The sequence below is a fragment of the Dermacentor andersoni genome, chromosome 1 (genome assembly GCF_023375885.2).
Source record: "Dermacentor andersoni chromosome 1, qqDerAnde1_hic_scaffold, whole genome shotgun sequence".
In the NCBI taxonomy this organism is placed as follows: domain Eukaryota; kingdom Metazoa; phylum Arthropoda; class Arachnida; order Ixodida; family Ixodidae; genus Dermacentor; species Dermacentor andersoni.
The window spans coordinates 225,647,145-225,663,780 of NC_092814.1; the positions used below are offsets into that span (position 1 = coordinate 225,647,145).

At 48.1% G+C, this 16,636-nt stretch overlaps 1 protein-coding gene across 3 annotated transcripts; it reads right to left on the reverse strand.

Annotated features, from left to right (window-relative positions):
- Positions 1-615: 615 nt before the first annotated feature.
- On the reverse strand, positions 616-12,876 carry LOC126548543 (uncharacterized). Of its 3 annotated transcripts, XM_055063628.1 has the most exons (4): positions 9,055-9,166; positions 8,299-8,457; positions 3,092-3,556; positions 616-2,288 (listed from the first exon to the last, which is right to left on the reverse strand). In XM_055063628.1, the coding sequence occupies exons 3-4, from the start codon at positions 3,554-3,556 to the stop codon at positions 1,344-1,346; spliced, it is 1,410 nt and encodes a 469-aa protein (XP_054919603.1). In that variant the 5' UTR covers positions 8,299-8,457; positions 9,055-9,166; the 3' UTR covers positions 616-1,343. The 3 variants fall into 3 exon arrangements, with proteins under 3 accessions (XP_054919603.1, XP_050052729.1, XP_054919602.1); XM_050196772.2 differs by lacking the exons at positions 8,299-8,457; positions 9,055-9,166 and adding an exon at positions 12,587-12,876; XM_055063627.1 differs by lacking the exons at positions 8,299-8,457; positions 9,055-9,166 and adding an exon at positions 7,140-7,409.
- Between the last annotated feature and the right edge of the window lie 3,760 nt (positions 12,877-16,636).

A 16,636-nucleotide genomic window follows, 5' to 3' on the forward strand; every position in this document is an offset into this window, starting at 1 on the left:
CTACAAAAGTTGTCCCAGGAAAAAATTCAGCCAGTCACTAGAGGCAACATATAGCGCCAGACCTGTAGCGACCGTCCGCCACTTCGCTGTCCCCACCGTGGGGGCCATTTCCCCTTGCTTTGTCTTGGAAGGAAAGCGGCTGCCTGGCTGGGGCGACACCATTGCCACTCGGCAAACCTGTTTACTTTTGAATAAAGACAGCCGACTCTCCGTTCTCAAGCGGTCAAAGCGTGTATTCCTTACCTCCACCAAAGCGAGATTCCAACAGACCGTTGTGTGAATTAGGTGCCTAAAGTGCAATTAGCGAAAAATGAGGCATTGCTCGGTAATCAATTTTTTTTTTAAAACTCAGTGCCCTTCCACATTTTGAAGAAGGATGACCAGCGAAGCTGTGTATATAGGCCCCTTAATGGCGAACTGCACCTCCGCCGCGGGTCGGGCCGGCATTGCACTATCTCCTGGATCAGCCAACGTATGGGGTGCTTTTGCTTACAACGACACGAAAATTACCTTGGACGGTAGAGGTATACAGCTTCGCGTAAATTTAATGGTTCCCATTAAGTTACGACGACCGCATCGCTCCAGGGGCGGCTTCGCCGAAGTAGATGTCTAGGATTCCTGGACTTGAAATGCATTTAATCTGATAAAACCAATAGATGTTCACAGAAATAAAATGTTCACGATAAAATAGGTACAGTTCTTGAAAAACAATTAGTAGCACAAATGACCGGTGGCCGAAGTGGGAAGATACCAGCTCATGACGATACCAGCTCATGACGACAGCTTTATGGTTTTAGGAGCACACCGATGGCAATGTTCTCTTCAATCTTGTGTTCTTTGAGAGAGTCATTATCCGCTTGCAATTCTTTTTTGTCCTTTCGCCGAGGCATTCTAACAAGGCATTCTGCGTCATTCCTTTATATTTGTGAGTGAAAATGGGCCATTACATATATTTTCCGAGCAGTGCTGCCCTGAACTCTCGCTGTCGATGGTTTCTTAAACATAGCGCCTCTTACGGGAACTTTGCCACTACAGCTGCTAGCCACCTGTGATAATCTCTTTTACCGACGACCGTGCACGGGATGAGATACTGGTTGTGCGCTAACAGAAACAGCACAGTAAACTGGATTGGGAACTAAACGCTGCGCATCTTTAGTAACATTCAAATCGGACAGCTCGCTATGGAAATTTTGTTTGCAGCGGCTTTTGTACAAGTTTCTTAGGGGAAGTTGCAAAGCGTTAAGCTCCTTTTAAGCACATGCAAATTGTAAAAAAGAACAGAAAGACGAACAAAGAAAATTCTTTAAGTTAACACGCTGTAGCACAAGTCTCCGAAGCATCGCCTAAGGCCTAAAATGAACGATGTCAAGCTGCACGGATATGAACAAGCTGAGTCCTATAAACAGGAACACGAATACGACCGTGCGCTTTGTTACGGGCAGGGCGCAGAGCTTGGCCTGCATCCTCAGGGACGACGTGAAGAGGAGGAACGTGTCCAGGTCCGACTGCGGCTCATTGGCGTAGCCGAAAGGGCGCGCCAGCAGCTCCAGCCCAACTTCCCTGACGTGGTTGCATACAGAGCTGAGCCGACTTGCCTGCACCAGGGGAATGAGCAGGAGCGAGAACCAGACGGCGACGTTGAGCCAGGCGGCCACGAAACGCTGCCACTGCATCCACGGCGTGCCTAGCAGGGCGTAGAAGCAGACCACCGTCCTAGAGGCTACCCACGTCGTCTGCACCGTCACCCCGAGCGCTTGCGTCTTGTTGAGATACCGGACGCTCTTGCGGGCCTCCCCGACGCCGCGGTAGAACTCGAGGAACGTCATCCGCCTCTCGCGCACGGCCTGAGACATGTTCTGCAGATAGACGAGCACTAGCTGGCAATGGATGGCGTAGCTTGTGGCGATGGTCATGCCCACGACGTCGTGGAACATGAGCATCACCACGAGCGCCACGAGGAGGAAGTAGTGCACGTCCTCGTCGCCCTCGGAGACGTAGATCCACTCGAAGTTAAGCGTGCCACCGGCGTAGATGTTGAGCACCTGCGACGCCACCGAGGCGACGATCCAGAGCACTCCGGCGGCGTAGACCGCATGGAGACGGCGCGTTATGCGCTTCCTGGCGGCATTCCAGACGCCGGTGGCGGTCAGCTGCAGGAACACCTTTTCCACGAGCGCCTGGAACTGCTCGTTCTCGTGCGAGCGCATATGCACGAAGGCGACTACGTACGCAGAGACCTGCATTGTCGCGGGTAGGACGTACACGGCGAACCAGCTGCCTCCACATGTCTGCAATGAAAAGACGCAGTCAGGCGCCAAAAATATTTTGTTTAATGGTAATTACTCCACCACCAAACTATTCCCAGGCTTAACATTCGTTATTGACTGATCCGCCGGCGTCAAGATGAACTGCTTTGGCGTATCCATTTCTCGTTATTGCAGTATTACGAATACTAACATTATCGGTTCTCCTTATGCGTAAATTATCACTTTGAGCACTGCGTTAGTTTCACCATGGAACGAGAGTGCTGCACCTGAGGATAATAGCGGGCCCTACTCACAGGACACCGTAAAAATAAATGAAAATAACTTTGTGTAGGCACAAATTTTTGTCGTTCACCTCCACGTCTTTTCTACAAGGCTAAAGTGAAGTTTTATGCTCTTTTGGGGATACACCTTGACCTATATCTTATTTACTGCTCCAGTATACTGCCTAAATGTCAGTTCTTTTTACACCTTCACCTATATCTTATTTACTACTCCAGTATACTGCCGAAATGTCAGTTCTTTTTACACCTTCACCTATATCTTATTTACTACTCCAGTATACTGCCGAAATGTCAGTTCTTTTTCTCCCATTTTCTCTACCCCGGTACACGGTAGCAGGCGAAAGCACGCGTGCTCAGGCCGTCCTCTGCCTTTCCTGCAAATAAAGCGTACTCGCTCTTCATATGGAACTCTCTATAACGCCCTCCTAAGCTTTATCAGCCAGATAATTATTTCTCATGCAAGTACACGGCTGATACCGAGTTACTGATAAGCTCGCCTTCATTTTACTCCTTCAAAATTATAGCGGAGGCCGTCAGGATTACCGCGTCAGTTCCTTCGACCCAGCCGTAGTGTTTGAGGGTGTGGAAGTGGAGCGCCGGTGATCGGTAGTTGACGATGCCGTCCCTGCGGAAGCAGGACGCGTACTGCAGCAGGTGTCCCATCACGAGCACGACAAAGACGACCACGTTATACATTATGTTGAGCGTCTGCAGCGCAGGCTGGCAGCGCTCGTGCTCGCTGGCGTCCACCAGGGGCCGCCAGCCGACCATGGAGAGGAGTCGGAAGTAGTGGCGGAGCACGTTCTCCCGACAGAAGCTGAGCACCACCGACGTGGAGACTTCCATGGTGCTGTGCATGTCCAGGAAGGCGCCAGAGTGAACGCCCATGTAACTATGGTTGCTGCACATGATCTGCGGCGGCGGTGAGCAGCTGTCCGAGGAGTGTCGACTCTCCTCCTCTGTCAGGGGCGCTTCTTCGGCTGGAGTCACGACAATCTCCATTGCCATCTGTACCGGGAGAAGATCGGTTATTTGAAGTGTTACTATACACCGTATAGATTCGTGTAAGGGCCGCACCCTCGGCGTGGCAGCCCAAAGTTTGCAAAACAGTTTCCAATGGAGAAGCATTCTCGTTTGGTGCACCGAAGCCGCGCACTGCGTACTTCCGCATGCCGCTACTAGATCGCAAGAGCTACGCATTGACCTCTGACGCAATGGTACATCAGAGTATCCTGGGTGTGCATAAGTCGCGGGCTATGCCGGCACCATTTTGAACAAAAGGTTCGGTCCCGTGTATGCGCCCCACCTGGTCAAAATTGTGAAAAAAAGTTCGGCCCTTACTCGTGTCTAGACCTGCCGGTCCCGACGTGGGACTAGCCGGGTGCGCGACGAGTTCGCGTCCTCACCGGACCTACAATAAAGTTTATTCACTCACTCACTCACTCACTCACTCGTGTCTATACGTGCTTTTTATTCGCACATTTCGATGGCATGCCGAATACTGCGATCTAACAAGGGGAACAGTATTCAAAGAACCAAAAATTTAGTAGCCATTTAGCTGTAACTGCGAGATAAATGTGTTAGCATTACGTCGCAACTCTGAGGTTCCGGATCCACGAATTAAACTGCATTCACCGCATTGCAAAGTGTTATTAAAGAGCTGACTCGGCACTTGTCCTGCCTCGTTGTGGAGCGAAGTGCTACTGACTGTGTGACTGCGGTCTCGACGTCAATTGCACTCTCCCTCATATATATATATACATATATATATACACATATACATATACATATATACACATACACATATACATATATACACATATACATATATATATATACACATATACATATATATATATACACATATACATATATATATATACACATATACATATATATATATACACATATACATATATATATATACACATATACATATATATATATACACATATACATATATATATATACACATATACATATATATATATACACATATACATATACATATACACATATACATATACATATACACATATACATATACATATACATATATATATACACGCACATTTCGCACTCCTAATGATAATGTATTAATATGGGATTTGAACTCAAGCCATATAACGCTGATGAACGGTTAATTATCTTTCTCCATAGTTCATCTACACTCTGTTCATGGGAATGCATAATACTTGCAGCACACGTGAACAGTGCACAAGTACTTTATTTTCCTTTTCCAGTGCATTAATTCGCGAGCACACTTATGCTGTGCCGCCAATAAGATCACACCCTTACTTTCGGTCTCATACGAGGAGGACCCGTTGCCTCCATACTTTTCCGGCAGGTGTAGCAGTGCTTTGGATTTATTCTTAATACAGGACATTGGCCTTGTGCCGTTCAATAAGTGGACTTTCCATTTAGTTCAGGGAGCCATCCTCATGTAATGGGGTTTATTCGTTCGCTTATTTTACATTCGAACTGTACCCTGTTAGAACATGTCCGTACTTATTTCACATTAATTCGTCAAGCATGGTGTACATACAGTATGTGCTCCTGTGGACAAATTTGCTGTACACGGGAATCGTGAGAAGAGCATATTCCTTCAGGAGGGCCTTCGGATAATGCAGCCGAGAGCCACACGCGCGTCGTGCAGGAGGCTGCGGGGCGTGCTGAGGCAGTGCTGTTATGTTTGTGAACCACGCCGTAGTGCGGGACTCCGGCAATAATTTTGACCACTTGGGGTTCTTTAAGGCGCGGTTCAATACAATACACGGGCATTTCAGCATTTCGCCCCCGTCGAAATGCAGCCACCATTGGTTGCCATGACGAAGAGACTAGCTATCTTAGTGAGTGAACGATTCAGTGCTCTGGTTTTATTTTACTGCTAGGACGCACGCGCGGTTTCGAAGTTTGAGCAGCCTATCTCCTCCATTAGCGTATATATTTGTGTGCGCGCAAAATGAATACAGCTGTTGGTAGTCTGTGCTCGTCCAGTCTGGTCTTCCTCATCCCGTTTTCCGCCATGGATCATTAGTTTTTGCAATAATGAAACACAAATCAGGGTAGGAAACTACCACCTATAGCATATTTTCTCGTCCAACACAAGAAACCGTTCAACGTTCGACTGTGACAACAAAGAGTCAACATTTATTGCGAAAGCTGTAGTAAACAGTGGATATCGATGACTGAGCAGTGCACTATCTTGTGTGATATAATGTTGGGCGACGTCCACACAGTACCGCTCGAAATTGTTTTAATACAAACGCGGCGAAACAATTGTAGCTTTAACGTGCTGGGCGTACTCCAGAAAAAGGGGGTCGAGCCGGGAAAGTGCTGCTGCCCAAACGGCAAGAGCAGAGCGCATAACAAAATAAGAAAAATAAACCTGGGGTTTTCGATCTCGGTGTGCTGCGGCCTGTCGGGCAGTTTTCACCTGACAAACGAACGGCGTAGATTGTGCGTAGGGCGTCATCGTGGGCTAGGAGCGATGGCGCAAGCAGGCGACGGGGCGCGGATAAGGTCCTTCTGGATGCCGTTGCAGGCTGCTCACTGCCTACGCCCGTAGCCTCCAGAATGCTGCGGGGGAACTGGAGTAGACATGGAGCTACAATCTGCAATTGCTTGTGCGGTAATTGCACTCGAGCCCTCAGCTTAACAATATCCTGGTCCACTTAGCGAAAAAGTACTCGAATGCATGTATCTTGCTCTTCGGAGATTTCAACTATCCAAACATTGACTGGTCTTCTGCGCAACTACGTTCAAATCAAGCAGGTGCTAAGGGCTTCCTTGACGTTTGCCTTAACTTTAACTTAACGCAATTAGTAACTAAACCAACACGCGTAACACCTCGAGGACCTCTAAGATCGCGTGACGCATACGTCACGGGCTCCGCCTTCATTTTTTTCTCCTCGCTTTTCTTTTTCAGCGCTGCACACTTTCGCTGACTATTGTGCCTCGATGTAACGCACCGCCGTACAGGGCAGAGACACTGCCTTCGTGACCGCCATATTGGGGCGACCGCAGATACGGCGGGAAATGGAGCGTCGGCCGATATTCTTGTTTAGCATGCGCTTGTGCCAGAGAAATTCGAGTGTATAAAGATCTTGCACATTTACTCGCTAATATGAGAGGCAAACAAAGTCACTTTGTGCCTAATGTCGTGCGCACGCAAACAAATAAGAGAACAAAAACATTGAAAGAAACACTTGATTAGGCTGGCTTGCGCCTACTAAGAACTGCACAACTTCGCGGCCGCGATAGCAGCAAACGTGCTCGGCTGTCATCGATGAACAAGATTCCTGCCGCTCTCGGCCGAGCTCGATTTAAAGCCGGTAAGGAAACTTGGGGATAACATGCTAAATACGACAAAATTCTGGAACCCGATATAGTCGCGCGTGGCTCGGATTAATAGAGATGAATTTGGTCGCATCTCGCGTCACAGAAAAACTGATAATGCGGCGTGCCGGCCGCTTTAAGAATGATCAAACAAACAAAAGCAAGCTTCATGGCATTATTCTAACGACACTATCCTGGTACCTAAAAGCGGACAGGTGCAATACTCATAAGCAGCCTAGGGGTTATGGCTTACCTCGCAGATCTTCGAGTTATCATTCGAATTCCAGTCTATACGCCTCACTTTCGCCTCCCATACTCTTCTCTGTTCCTTATGCCATGGAAAGCGAAAACAGCGCATGCCTTTCATTGTGACGACACACAGCGGTACACAACACACTGGCATGCTGGTTTTTGGACTGAACACAGTTCAATCACCCAGCACCTGGCGCACAACACAGCACCTTCGCAAACTCAACAATGCTGCTTTACCAACGCTGGAAGGAACGGGCGCAGCAAGCGACTCGCCCCGATATGGCGACCGCGGAGCAATACGGCAGCGCGGCGCAGGCCAAAAGGTGGCACCACCCTGTACGGCGGCGCGCAACAGCGAGGCACCCTATCGCTGACGGCGACGCGCGCAAGCTGTTCAGATTGTGTGGTTTCGCGCAGTGCACGATTTCGCGCGCTAAGGACACATCACTAGCGGTATAATTCAGTGCTACACGGATACTGAGGCAGAAACAAGCGGATCACAGAGCATGATCACGCGCTGGAACACGGTCGAAAATGGCATAGTTTCGGTACCTGCGCACGTGACCGCACGACCGTGGGAAAAGCAGACGAAGCGGAAGTACATCTCTTGCTTGGTGCGAAGTAAAACAAACACGCAGACATTCCGTTTGCGCGTTTTATTATTTCTCCAAATTTCATTTCATCAATTCAATCAACAGATCACACAAATAACAGATGTTGCTTTGAATAATTCTCGAAGTCACGTGTCACCACGAGCGACGTCACACTGCGGACACAAGTACGTAGGCGCAAGGACACGAGTGCGTCACCGTCCGGCTTGGAGCACGGTCGCGGCTAAAGAAAGGGAAAACGGCGTTCGGATTGAAATTTCAGACATTTCCGTGGCGCGTAGAGATGTAATTCTTTGAAAACACGATGGTTAGCGCGCATTGTATGCTCAGCGCTTGTAAGCTCAAAATGGCCAGACCTGGTGAGGGAGCCATTAACAGAGCCTATAGGCTCAATTTCGTGCAACTTGTTCGAACATAGGGCAATTGTTGCAATGTTACGAGCCCCATCATTGGCTGGAGGTCATCCGTCACGAGAATTTCGGTATCGACACAATAGGGAGGCAAAAGCATTTCAATTTTTCAAGAACACTCGTTTCTAGTACAGCATACTTTCGTTTCGGCACAGCCGACCACGAGAGGGTCGACGTAGTCCCTTCCTCTGAAGTGGTCCGATCAGAGGCCGTATAGCCGTTGTACTATACATACATCTGCTCCCATGTCAGTACCGCCAGGACTCCCGATTTAGCGTAGTTTCGGCATATGTCACATCTGAAATATGGGCAAAATACAGCGTGGTTATGATTGAAGAACACTTACGAGCGAAACCAAAGTTGAGAGCATGAAGAAGTTACTAAAAAATTCTGCCCTTGTTGGCACAGGTTGAAAAGTGAAGCGATCCTATGTCGTCACACAGTTAACGCGAACTTCTTGTAATTCAAAACGCAAACGGTGAGTGGTATGTAATTGATTTCTTTTTTTTTTTTTTACTTCTGCCGGGTTTATGACCATTCAAAGATGGTAATGTACTATCAAAAGACTGGTCACCGGAATGCTCTCCAGCGTAACCAGTTTGTGCAGCAAGCATTCAATACCTTCGGCACATATAGATTGCAAGTTTTCTACTCGTGGAAAAAATGAAGAGCAACCGCTAACATAAAACAAAGCGAAATTTCAGTCTGTGCGTCAGCTAGCATCAATCGGCCAAGTAGCTTCAGTTTCTTACAGCACCGCAGAAAAATGCGCCGCACCAAACCAAAAAAGATATTCACTTGAAAACAAGTGCGGAACATATTTCGTTTCGTCCTATAACTGTTTTGATAAGCACAACTCATTTTTTCACAACGACTGCAGAAAAAGGGTGCTTACCTTTCGTCCGTTCGGAAACGGAAAAATTTCGCCCTTCAGAGCTCCCCGAGTTGCCACATCACACCACCGCGCAGCAAGCCTTGTATCCTTTCCTCAGTTTTTCCGAGACAGCCGGAACATTTGCAGGCACAGAATGAAAGCTTTAAACTGCAGATCATACGAAAAAGCGTGCACGTGCACAGGAAGCGGCAGGAGCAGACGAAGCGAACGGCAGCCGAAGCGATAAGAGCGAAAACGGCGCCCGTTGGCGCAATAATTGAAGCGACCAGATAAAGATAGAAGACGCCGAAAAAGAAAATAGCCAAATGCACATGTTATTTCTACACATAATTGCATCAGTTCACTTTGTTATGTAGTTCGAAAAGAGAGCCACATATGCGAAGTTATTGAATTTTCCTTTGGCTACTAGTGCCGTGGCGACGATTTATTGCCAATACCGAAACTAGCCCCACTGTTCACCTACTGCTTTCATGTAGCACGTATCGAGAAACAGAAAGCTGTATCGGGCGTTTTTCATGTCGCCCTACAATTTTCTCATTGACAGTTTTCATCTAACTATAATATTTCAGAAGTTGATTAAGTTGATCTAATTAGGCGGAATGAAAAAAATAATCTGAGTATCTCCAGGCGACAGCAAATCTTGGTTCTGTCCAGCTGCATGGCATTTGCATATGTTTATTGTTTGGCTCAAGTTACGTGGGACACCCTGTAAACTCCCATGGGACCCCATGCATACCTATGGAACCATCATGTCACGCGTTACAGACGGACAGATTTCCGAGGCAAGTAGAATGCTTAGGCATTGAAAACGTCAACAGCACCAGGTCGTCCATGTGGGCGCACTTGCTTATTAGGCGCGTTGCTTGATGCCTACGTCAACCGCCGACCAACATGCGTGCGGCGCCCCAAACTGTGTGGCCAACGCAATATGTGGGTATGAGACTAACACAAAATGCAGAGAACGCCGGCGTTCGTCCTGTACACTTCTTGTACCATGTGTAAGCGTATTTTATTGCTTTTATTCTACGGCACGATAGCGTTTTCCCAGTGACCGCGCAGACCTTGCTTCTTTAAACACTCCTGGCGCGCGCGTATTCACGCCGCGTGTTTACTTGACGCATCGTCTTTCCTCCTGCGTGCGCGCCTATTTGTGCAACGGGCTACTGTGATATAGCCGCACTGGATGCGGCGGCATGGGTTCCTCTGCGCGCAACCAAATATCTAAGCTCCCAGCATTGTGTTTGCTCCATCGCGACGCGCGTCCGGGCGCCGCAATATGTGTCACGCCCGCAACGACTCTTCTTGTTTCGTACGCGCCCATCTGTGCAGATAAATTTATTCTCCTCCCCGCGGCCCCTTCTCTGCTGTGTGGGTGTGATGCGCGACTACGGCCTGTCTCGAATTTGTAACCATAATTCTTGTTGTCGACATTCAGGTTTCATTGTATTGTCTATTTTAAAGCGATAGCGTTGTACAGGACGCTCGCAGGCCCCTGTTCTTCGCGTCGACTCAAAGCGGGTCGATCCCGGTGCCATTGTAATCTTAGGTGGAGGTGAAGCCGACCCTGATAATGTGAACGCATTACAGTGACCCACGTACAGAGAGAGGAGTTGCGTCCTTTATGATGGGTTTGTGTATCCCAACGCTGTGACCATGCCATGACCAATATTGTCATTTTTCTTAGTGTAAAGAAAAGCCACCAGAACAGCCGTAAAAGTCCTCTAGAATCATTTAATTACTTTTGCAAATTTGCTTTGAAAGATTCGTTGAGGGAATAAAATGGAATATAGCAAACGGGCATCTTTAAGTAATGCAAATATTAATTCTTGTGATAGCGCAAATCTCAAGTTCTAGGAAGTTACATCTAAAGGCTGCAAAATATCGTGTGAAATGTGCTTAATGTGAACTACGTATGTCGTTATTTTTCGAAGCAATTAAAGAGGCGCTGAACCACCTCTCGGACTTGGTGAAATAACATTGTCCGCGGGTAGCATACGCTGGTGCGAACATCTCGGCCAAGTTTTGCTGACGTACGCGGCGCGTGGAGCTCGCAAGCGGATCGCGAAGTCACCTTTCTCTCAAACTCTCTTTTCAACAGTAGGCCCTGTCTTCACTCTCTTCTAGGCGCACTGTTTCGTCATCGGACGCACTATTTCGTCATTTCCTTAGACGGCTGCTATTGGCCGGTAGCTGACATCAAGCTGCGGTCGGCTACAGGGCGTAGATACCACGGCCGCCGCGGGGTGCCGTCACGACTCCACTGGCTAAGCGCACTGCGGCTCGCCGAGGACAACAGCGTTTGGCTTATGTTTAGTGCGTCGTAGGCACCAAGGGCATAAGTCGTGGCGTCAAGCGAACGTCCACAATGAAATTTGAACTGCGTGCCGCGGTGACATTTAGAAGGTGGAGCGTTGTGGGCACTCCCCCCTGCGCTATAGCCTTCGCAGTGCAAGGCATTGAAGAAGGAACGGGAGCACAGCGGAGGCCGTGTTTGATTGCCAATAACTCCGCTTGTGCTGAACGCAAATGCTGCCGCATTTTGCGGCAAAGTATTTCTGATATAGCCTATTTTCACTTCAAATGCCTCTCCACGTCGACAAGAAGTGGTTCAGGACCCTTTTTAAGAAAAATTACAAAGTATACTGCACCGTATAACGGATGTAGTAACAGAAAATCTGCAACTTCTGTATAACCTACGTTTTCCAAGACAGGTACTTGGTACAAAACAAAAAATTATTTGTTGCTCCAGCAACAAACAGCATCTGCACAACAGCTACAAGAAATTCGCAATATAGTGATGACCGATGGGGTTGTGGCTAATGTCAGCTGCTTTTTTGTTCAGCCAGAACTATCTAAAATGTTACAGCGCTGCACGGCTATTCTTGATCGAAAATGCAACGTTTGTTGAGTTACGACTATGTCGTTTCGACACCTGTACGACCGTACATCAGCAGAATACAAGACCATCAGTTTTAAAGTTTTTGAACACACTGCCTGAGAGACAGTTGGCTCTGGTAACCCGTTGCGCCTGATGGCAGTGGTATCACCTTGGAGCCAGTAAAGTGTGCGCAAACCTAACTAGACAATTTTTTTTTTTTTTACATTCCGCCTCCATCAGGGAGACAACGAAAAAGCAGGGTCGTTAAACCGCTGCGAGTGAGATGTGATCCCGCATCCTCAGCAGCGGAACGTCGTTCCCACTGGCCCACCGCGGAGAATATAAGAAAATGCTCTTTCACAGAAACCAGAAGCGTGCTATCGAATTGCGTTGGTATAGTTGTGTAGCTTCGCTAAAAAAGCATTGCGCGATGAAAAAAAAAAAAAAAGGATTATGTCGAGGTTCACTTGTGCGCGTGCCCGCTTTTAAGCTACCTGATGTAGTGGCTGAGAAAACAAGCCAAGTTTTTTGTTCGACAAACGTGATTTGTTCGCTGTCGAAGTGTAGCATAAGCGGGAAAAATAAAATAAAAAGACAGGTACGACCACTGCGTTCTGCGAGAAGTCGAGTAGAATTAAAAGTTCAATTACGTACCTGTACTCTCCTTGATGCGTCCGAAACAACTTATACGCTCGAAGCAGACTTGAGGTTAGTTACGTTGTTTTGGCCGCGTAAATGTCGTCCGCAGCGGTAATTTCTTGCGAGGCTAATGACGATTCCAAAGGCACGTCCATCGCCGTCCAAATTAGCCAGAACGAGGAACTCAAGGCAACAGCAGGTGTTCGAGCGCCTAACAATCAAGCAAAGAGGCGTTCAGCAACGTCAACGCAACGCGATACTGATGAGCCGCACGAAACACCGAACCGCTCAGGTGCCCACACCGGTCAGATGGCGCTGCGACGCTTGCATTTATTTCCCCAGCGTCGCCGACACCAGCCGCTTGGGCTGCGAAGATGGGGCGCTATTCTGGACACGCATGGCGGCTGCATGGCCGCCATTATCCGCCATGTTTACTCTCTGATTGGCTGTCGAGAGGTCACGTGTTTTGAAATTTGTGCCGGGAAGCGGAAGTATTGCAAAATGCAATTTTGCGTTTTCATCAAGATGACGAAACATGACGTGGAGCTGCAAATTTTATGGACTATTACATTTTTTTGGTCCTTGGCAGCTATATTGCGATGTTAGCGCTTGAAAAAGAATTTGAGCGGTAGCGCGCAGAAGCCAGTGCAATGCATCTGCAATTGCGCGAATATGTGGTGGCGATCCAATATGTGCGCCATGCCAGCTTGCTGATTGGCTGAAGGAATATCTCGTGAGGAGCGTCACAGGAAGGGCTGTTTCGTAAACGTCATTTTCACGATGCGTGACGTTGCGCTGGGCCGCCATTGCTGAGATTTTCCGCCATAATTTTTGCTGCGACGAGCCGCGCGAATTATGCTAATGAGCAGCCATATGCAATGGCAGCCTAGAGGAATGCGTATCGCCACATTTTCCCCGTCGTTTGGCACCACGAAAATCTTTTGTTCATAACGCGTGCTCATAGTATTTGCATCGCTCTCGGGTGGTGTTGACATTTGTGTTTGGGGCCATCATTTTATAAAAGAACGCGTTTATACGAAATAATATTGGTTGAACATAGCAAACTTTCGGCAATGTTGTCCACTTTTCACTGCTGCATTTGTATTGTAATCAAGATTAATGCCTTTTTGGGCAATCAAAAGTTATGACAACGGCCTCTTTCTAATTTATAAAAAGAAATGTACGCAAGGCGGCGCCTTGAAGTTTCCTCCCTCGGTGCGAGTAACCAGCGAAATGAACAAGAGATGGCAGCGCCGGCGCTTGCGTCGCTCTAATGGATATCTTTGGCGCGCGCAACGCTATCGGTGATATTCGGCCGTTTTTCAGCCAGCCGAGTCGGGCTGAGTCACTTAGGTTTCACGAGATAGCGATAACGTGGCCTAGAACGTGCGCGCATCACCAATGGTAGGTCGCGTATGTTGTCTCAAGCAAGAAAACAAGCGCGTTGGCGCCAACATGCGATAACTCAGTCCATTTTCCGGGGACACGCATCCCAGCTATTGAAGCAGACGATGGCTTGTACGCAGCAGACGACGGAAGCGAGAAGCATTTTCGACGGAATAATCATACGCTTTGAGATAGCTGCTTTATTTTTACTGCGGAGGAAAACTGTTTTGCTTTACTGATAATGCTACATTCAGTGTCTTCAATTCAGTTTCTTAGGCAAAACGTCAAGTTGGCGTCACGTTACGTAAGCAAAACTTGGCCACCAGCGCCATTTTGTTTGCGTCGCGCCTACGTCACGCACCGAAGAAAATGGCGGAATGTCCAGAATAGCGCCCACCCATGATAGAGGGCGCTATTCTGGACATTCCGCCATTTTTTTCGGTGCGTGACGTAGGCGCGACGGAAACAAAATGGCGCTGGTGGCCAAGTTTTGCTTACGTAACGTGACGCCAACTTGACGTTTTGCCTAAGAAACTGAAATGAAGGCACTGAATGTAGCGTTATCGGTAAAGCAAAACAGTTTTCCTCCGCAGTAAAAATAAAGCAGCTATCTCAAAGCATATGATTATTCCGTCGAAAAGGCTTCTCGCTTCCGTCGTCTGCTTCAATAGCTAGGATGCGTGTCCCCGGAAAATGGAATGAATCATCGCATGTTGGCGCCAACGCGCTTGTTTTCTTGCTTGAGACAACATACGCGACCTACCAGTGGTGATGCGCGCACGTTCTAGGCCACGTTATCGCTATCTCGTGAAACGCAAGTGACTCAGCCCGACTCTGCTGGCTGAGAAACGGCCGAATATCACCGATAGCGTTGCGCGCGCCAGAGATATCCACGCAAGCGCCGGCGCTGCCATCTCTTGTTCATTTCGCTGGTTACTCGCAGCGGGGGAGGAAACTTCAAGGCGCCGCCTTGCGTACATTTCTTTTTATAAATTAGAAAGAGGCCGTTGTCATAACTTTTGATTGTGCGAAAAGGCATTAATCTTGATTACAATACAAATGCAGCAGTGAAAAGTGGACAACATTGCCGAAAGTTTGCTATGTTCAACCAATATTATTTCGTATAAACGCGTTCTTTTAAAAAATGATGGCCCCAAACACAAATGCCAACACCACCCGAGAGCGATGCAAATACTATGAGCACGCGTTATGAACAAAAGATTTTCGTGGTGCCAAACGACGGGGAAAATGTGGCGATACGCATTCCTCTCGGATGCCATTGCATATGGCTGCTCATTATCATAATTCGCGCGGCTCGTCGCAGCAAAAATTATGGCGGAAAATCTCAGCAATGGCGGCCCAGCGCAACGTCACGCATCGTCAAAATGACGTTTACGAAACAGCCCTTCCTGTGACGCTCCTCATGAGATATTCCTTCAGCCAATCAGCAAGCTGGCATGGCGCATATCTTGGATCGCCACCACATATTCGCGCAATTGCGGATGCATTGCACTGGCTTCTGCACGCTACCGCTCACATTCTTTTTGAAGCGCTAACATCCCAATATATCTGCCAAGGACCAAAAAAAAATGTATTAGTCCATAAAACTTGCAGCTCCACGTCACGTTTCGTCATCTTGATGAAAACGCAAAATTGCATTTTGCAATACTTCCGCTTCCCGGCACAAATTTCAAAATACGTGACCTCTCGACAGCCAATCAGAGAGTAAACATGGCGGATAATGGCGGCCGTGCAGCCGCCATGCGTGCCCAGAATAGCGCCCAGAGCTTTAGATAAGGCGATGCAAGCGGCTTGGGTACGCAAGAAGTAAGGGTGACGGTACTGCACATGCGCAGTACCGTCGCCCCTAGTTTTTACGTGCGCAAGCCGCTTGCGTCCCCTAATCTGAAGCTCTCTAATGGGACATCATTCCAAACAATATGAAAGAGAGGCACTCACGCTTTGCGGCTCGTCGGAGTGTTGTGCCAGTTGTGCGACGCACTTTGCCGAGCTCAAGTTCGGGTATGTTCACACTTATGGTCCGGAGCGAAACCATGCTCAGTTTCGGGGCGTGAGCACCTCGATATTTTCAAATCTCAAACACCGTTCCCCCGTGATAAGCAATCGTGGCTGCCACGCCCAGTCTGTGCATCGGGTGTCTCCATTTTGTTTCTACCATTCGCTAAGCTTTGTGTTCTGGCACTGCTGTCCCTGTGTAAAGCTTCAGTGCAAGGTGCCTACAGACAGCATTGCGCTGCCTTGACAGCCATATCCTGCCATAGGATGACCACACAGTAAATCACTCGAAAGTGAAACGGGATGAAGTGGAACTTAGCACGTGTGTAAATCGGCTGGTGGTCTCGAGCATCTTTTGCGCTGTCTTGGCTCATGTGTGCAAGAAATTTTGAAAAGGCGAACGTGCTGTACTCAAACATACCGCTCATATATTTTTTTCTGTTTATCTCTCTTTTTTTATGTTTTCGTGCGAATAAATCTTTACATTTAAGGGAGATGTAGCAGGCAGCAGTAGTTCTTCCGGTGCCTGACCTTGTTGCTTCTTGTCCTTTAGTGCGGAACAAGTCAGCTGACTTGACGACTGCCGCAGCGGTGCCCGCAGCGCTGGCAGCAGCTTTTCTAATGGGTAGAAGTGTCTCCCGGCCTGGTGCTCGGCTGTATGAA

What these genes read in the sequence shown, in the direction of transcription:
- LOC126548543 (XM_055063627.1), bottom strand. Translation starts at nt 7,289, where the DNA reads ATGCCAGTGTGTTGTGTACCGCTGTGTGTCGTCACAATGAAAGGCATG. An exon ending in ATAACTCGAAGATCTGCGAG is followed by an intron (nt 3,557 to 7,139) that starts GTAAGCCATAAC and finishes CTCCCGGTACAG; the next exon opens with ATGGCAATGGAGATTGTCGT. An exon ending in GGGTCGAAGGAACTGACGCG is followed by an intron (nt 2,289 to 3,091) that starts GTAATCCTGACG and finishes TTTTCATTGCAG; the next exon opens with ACATGTGGAGGCAGCTGGTT.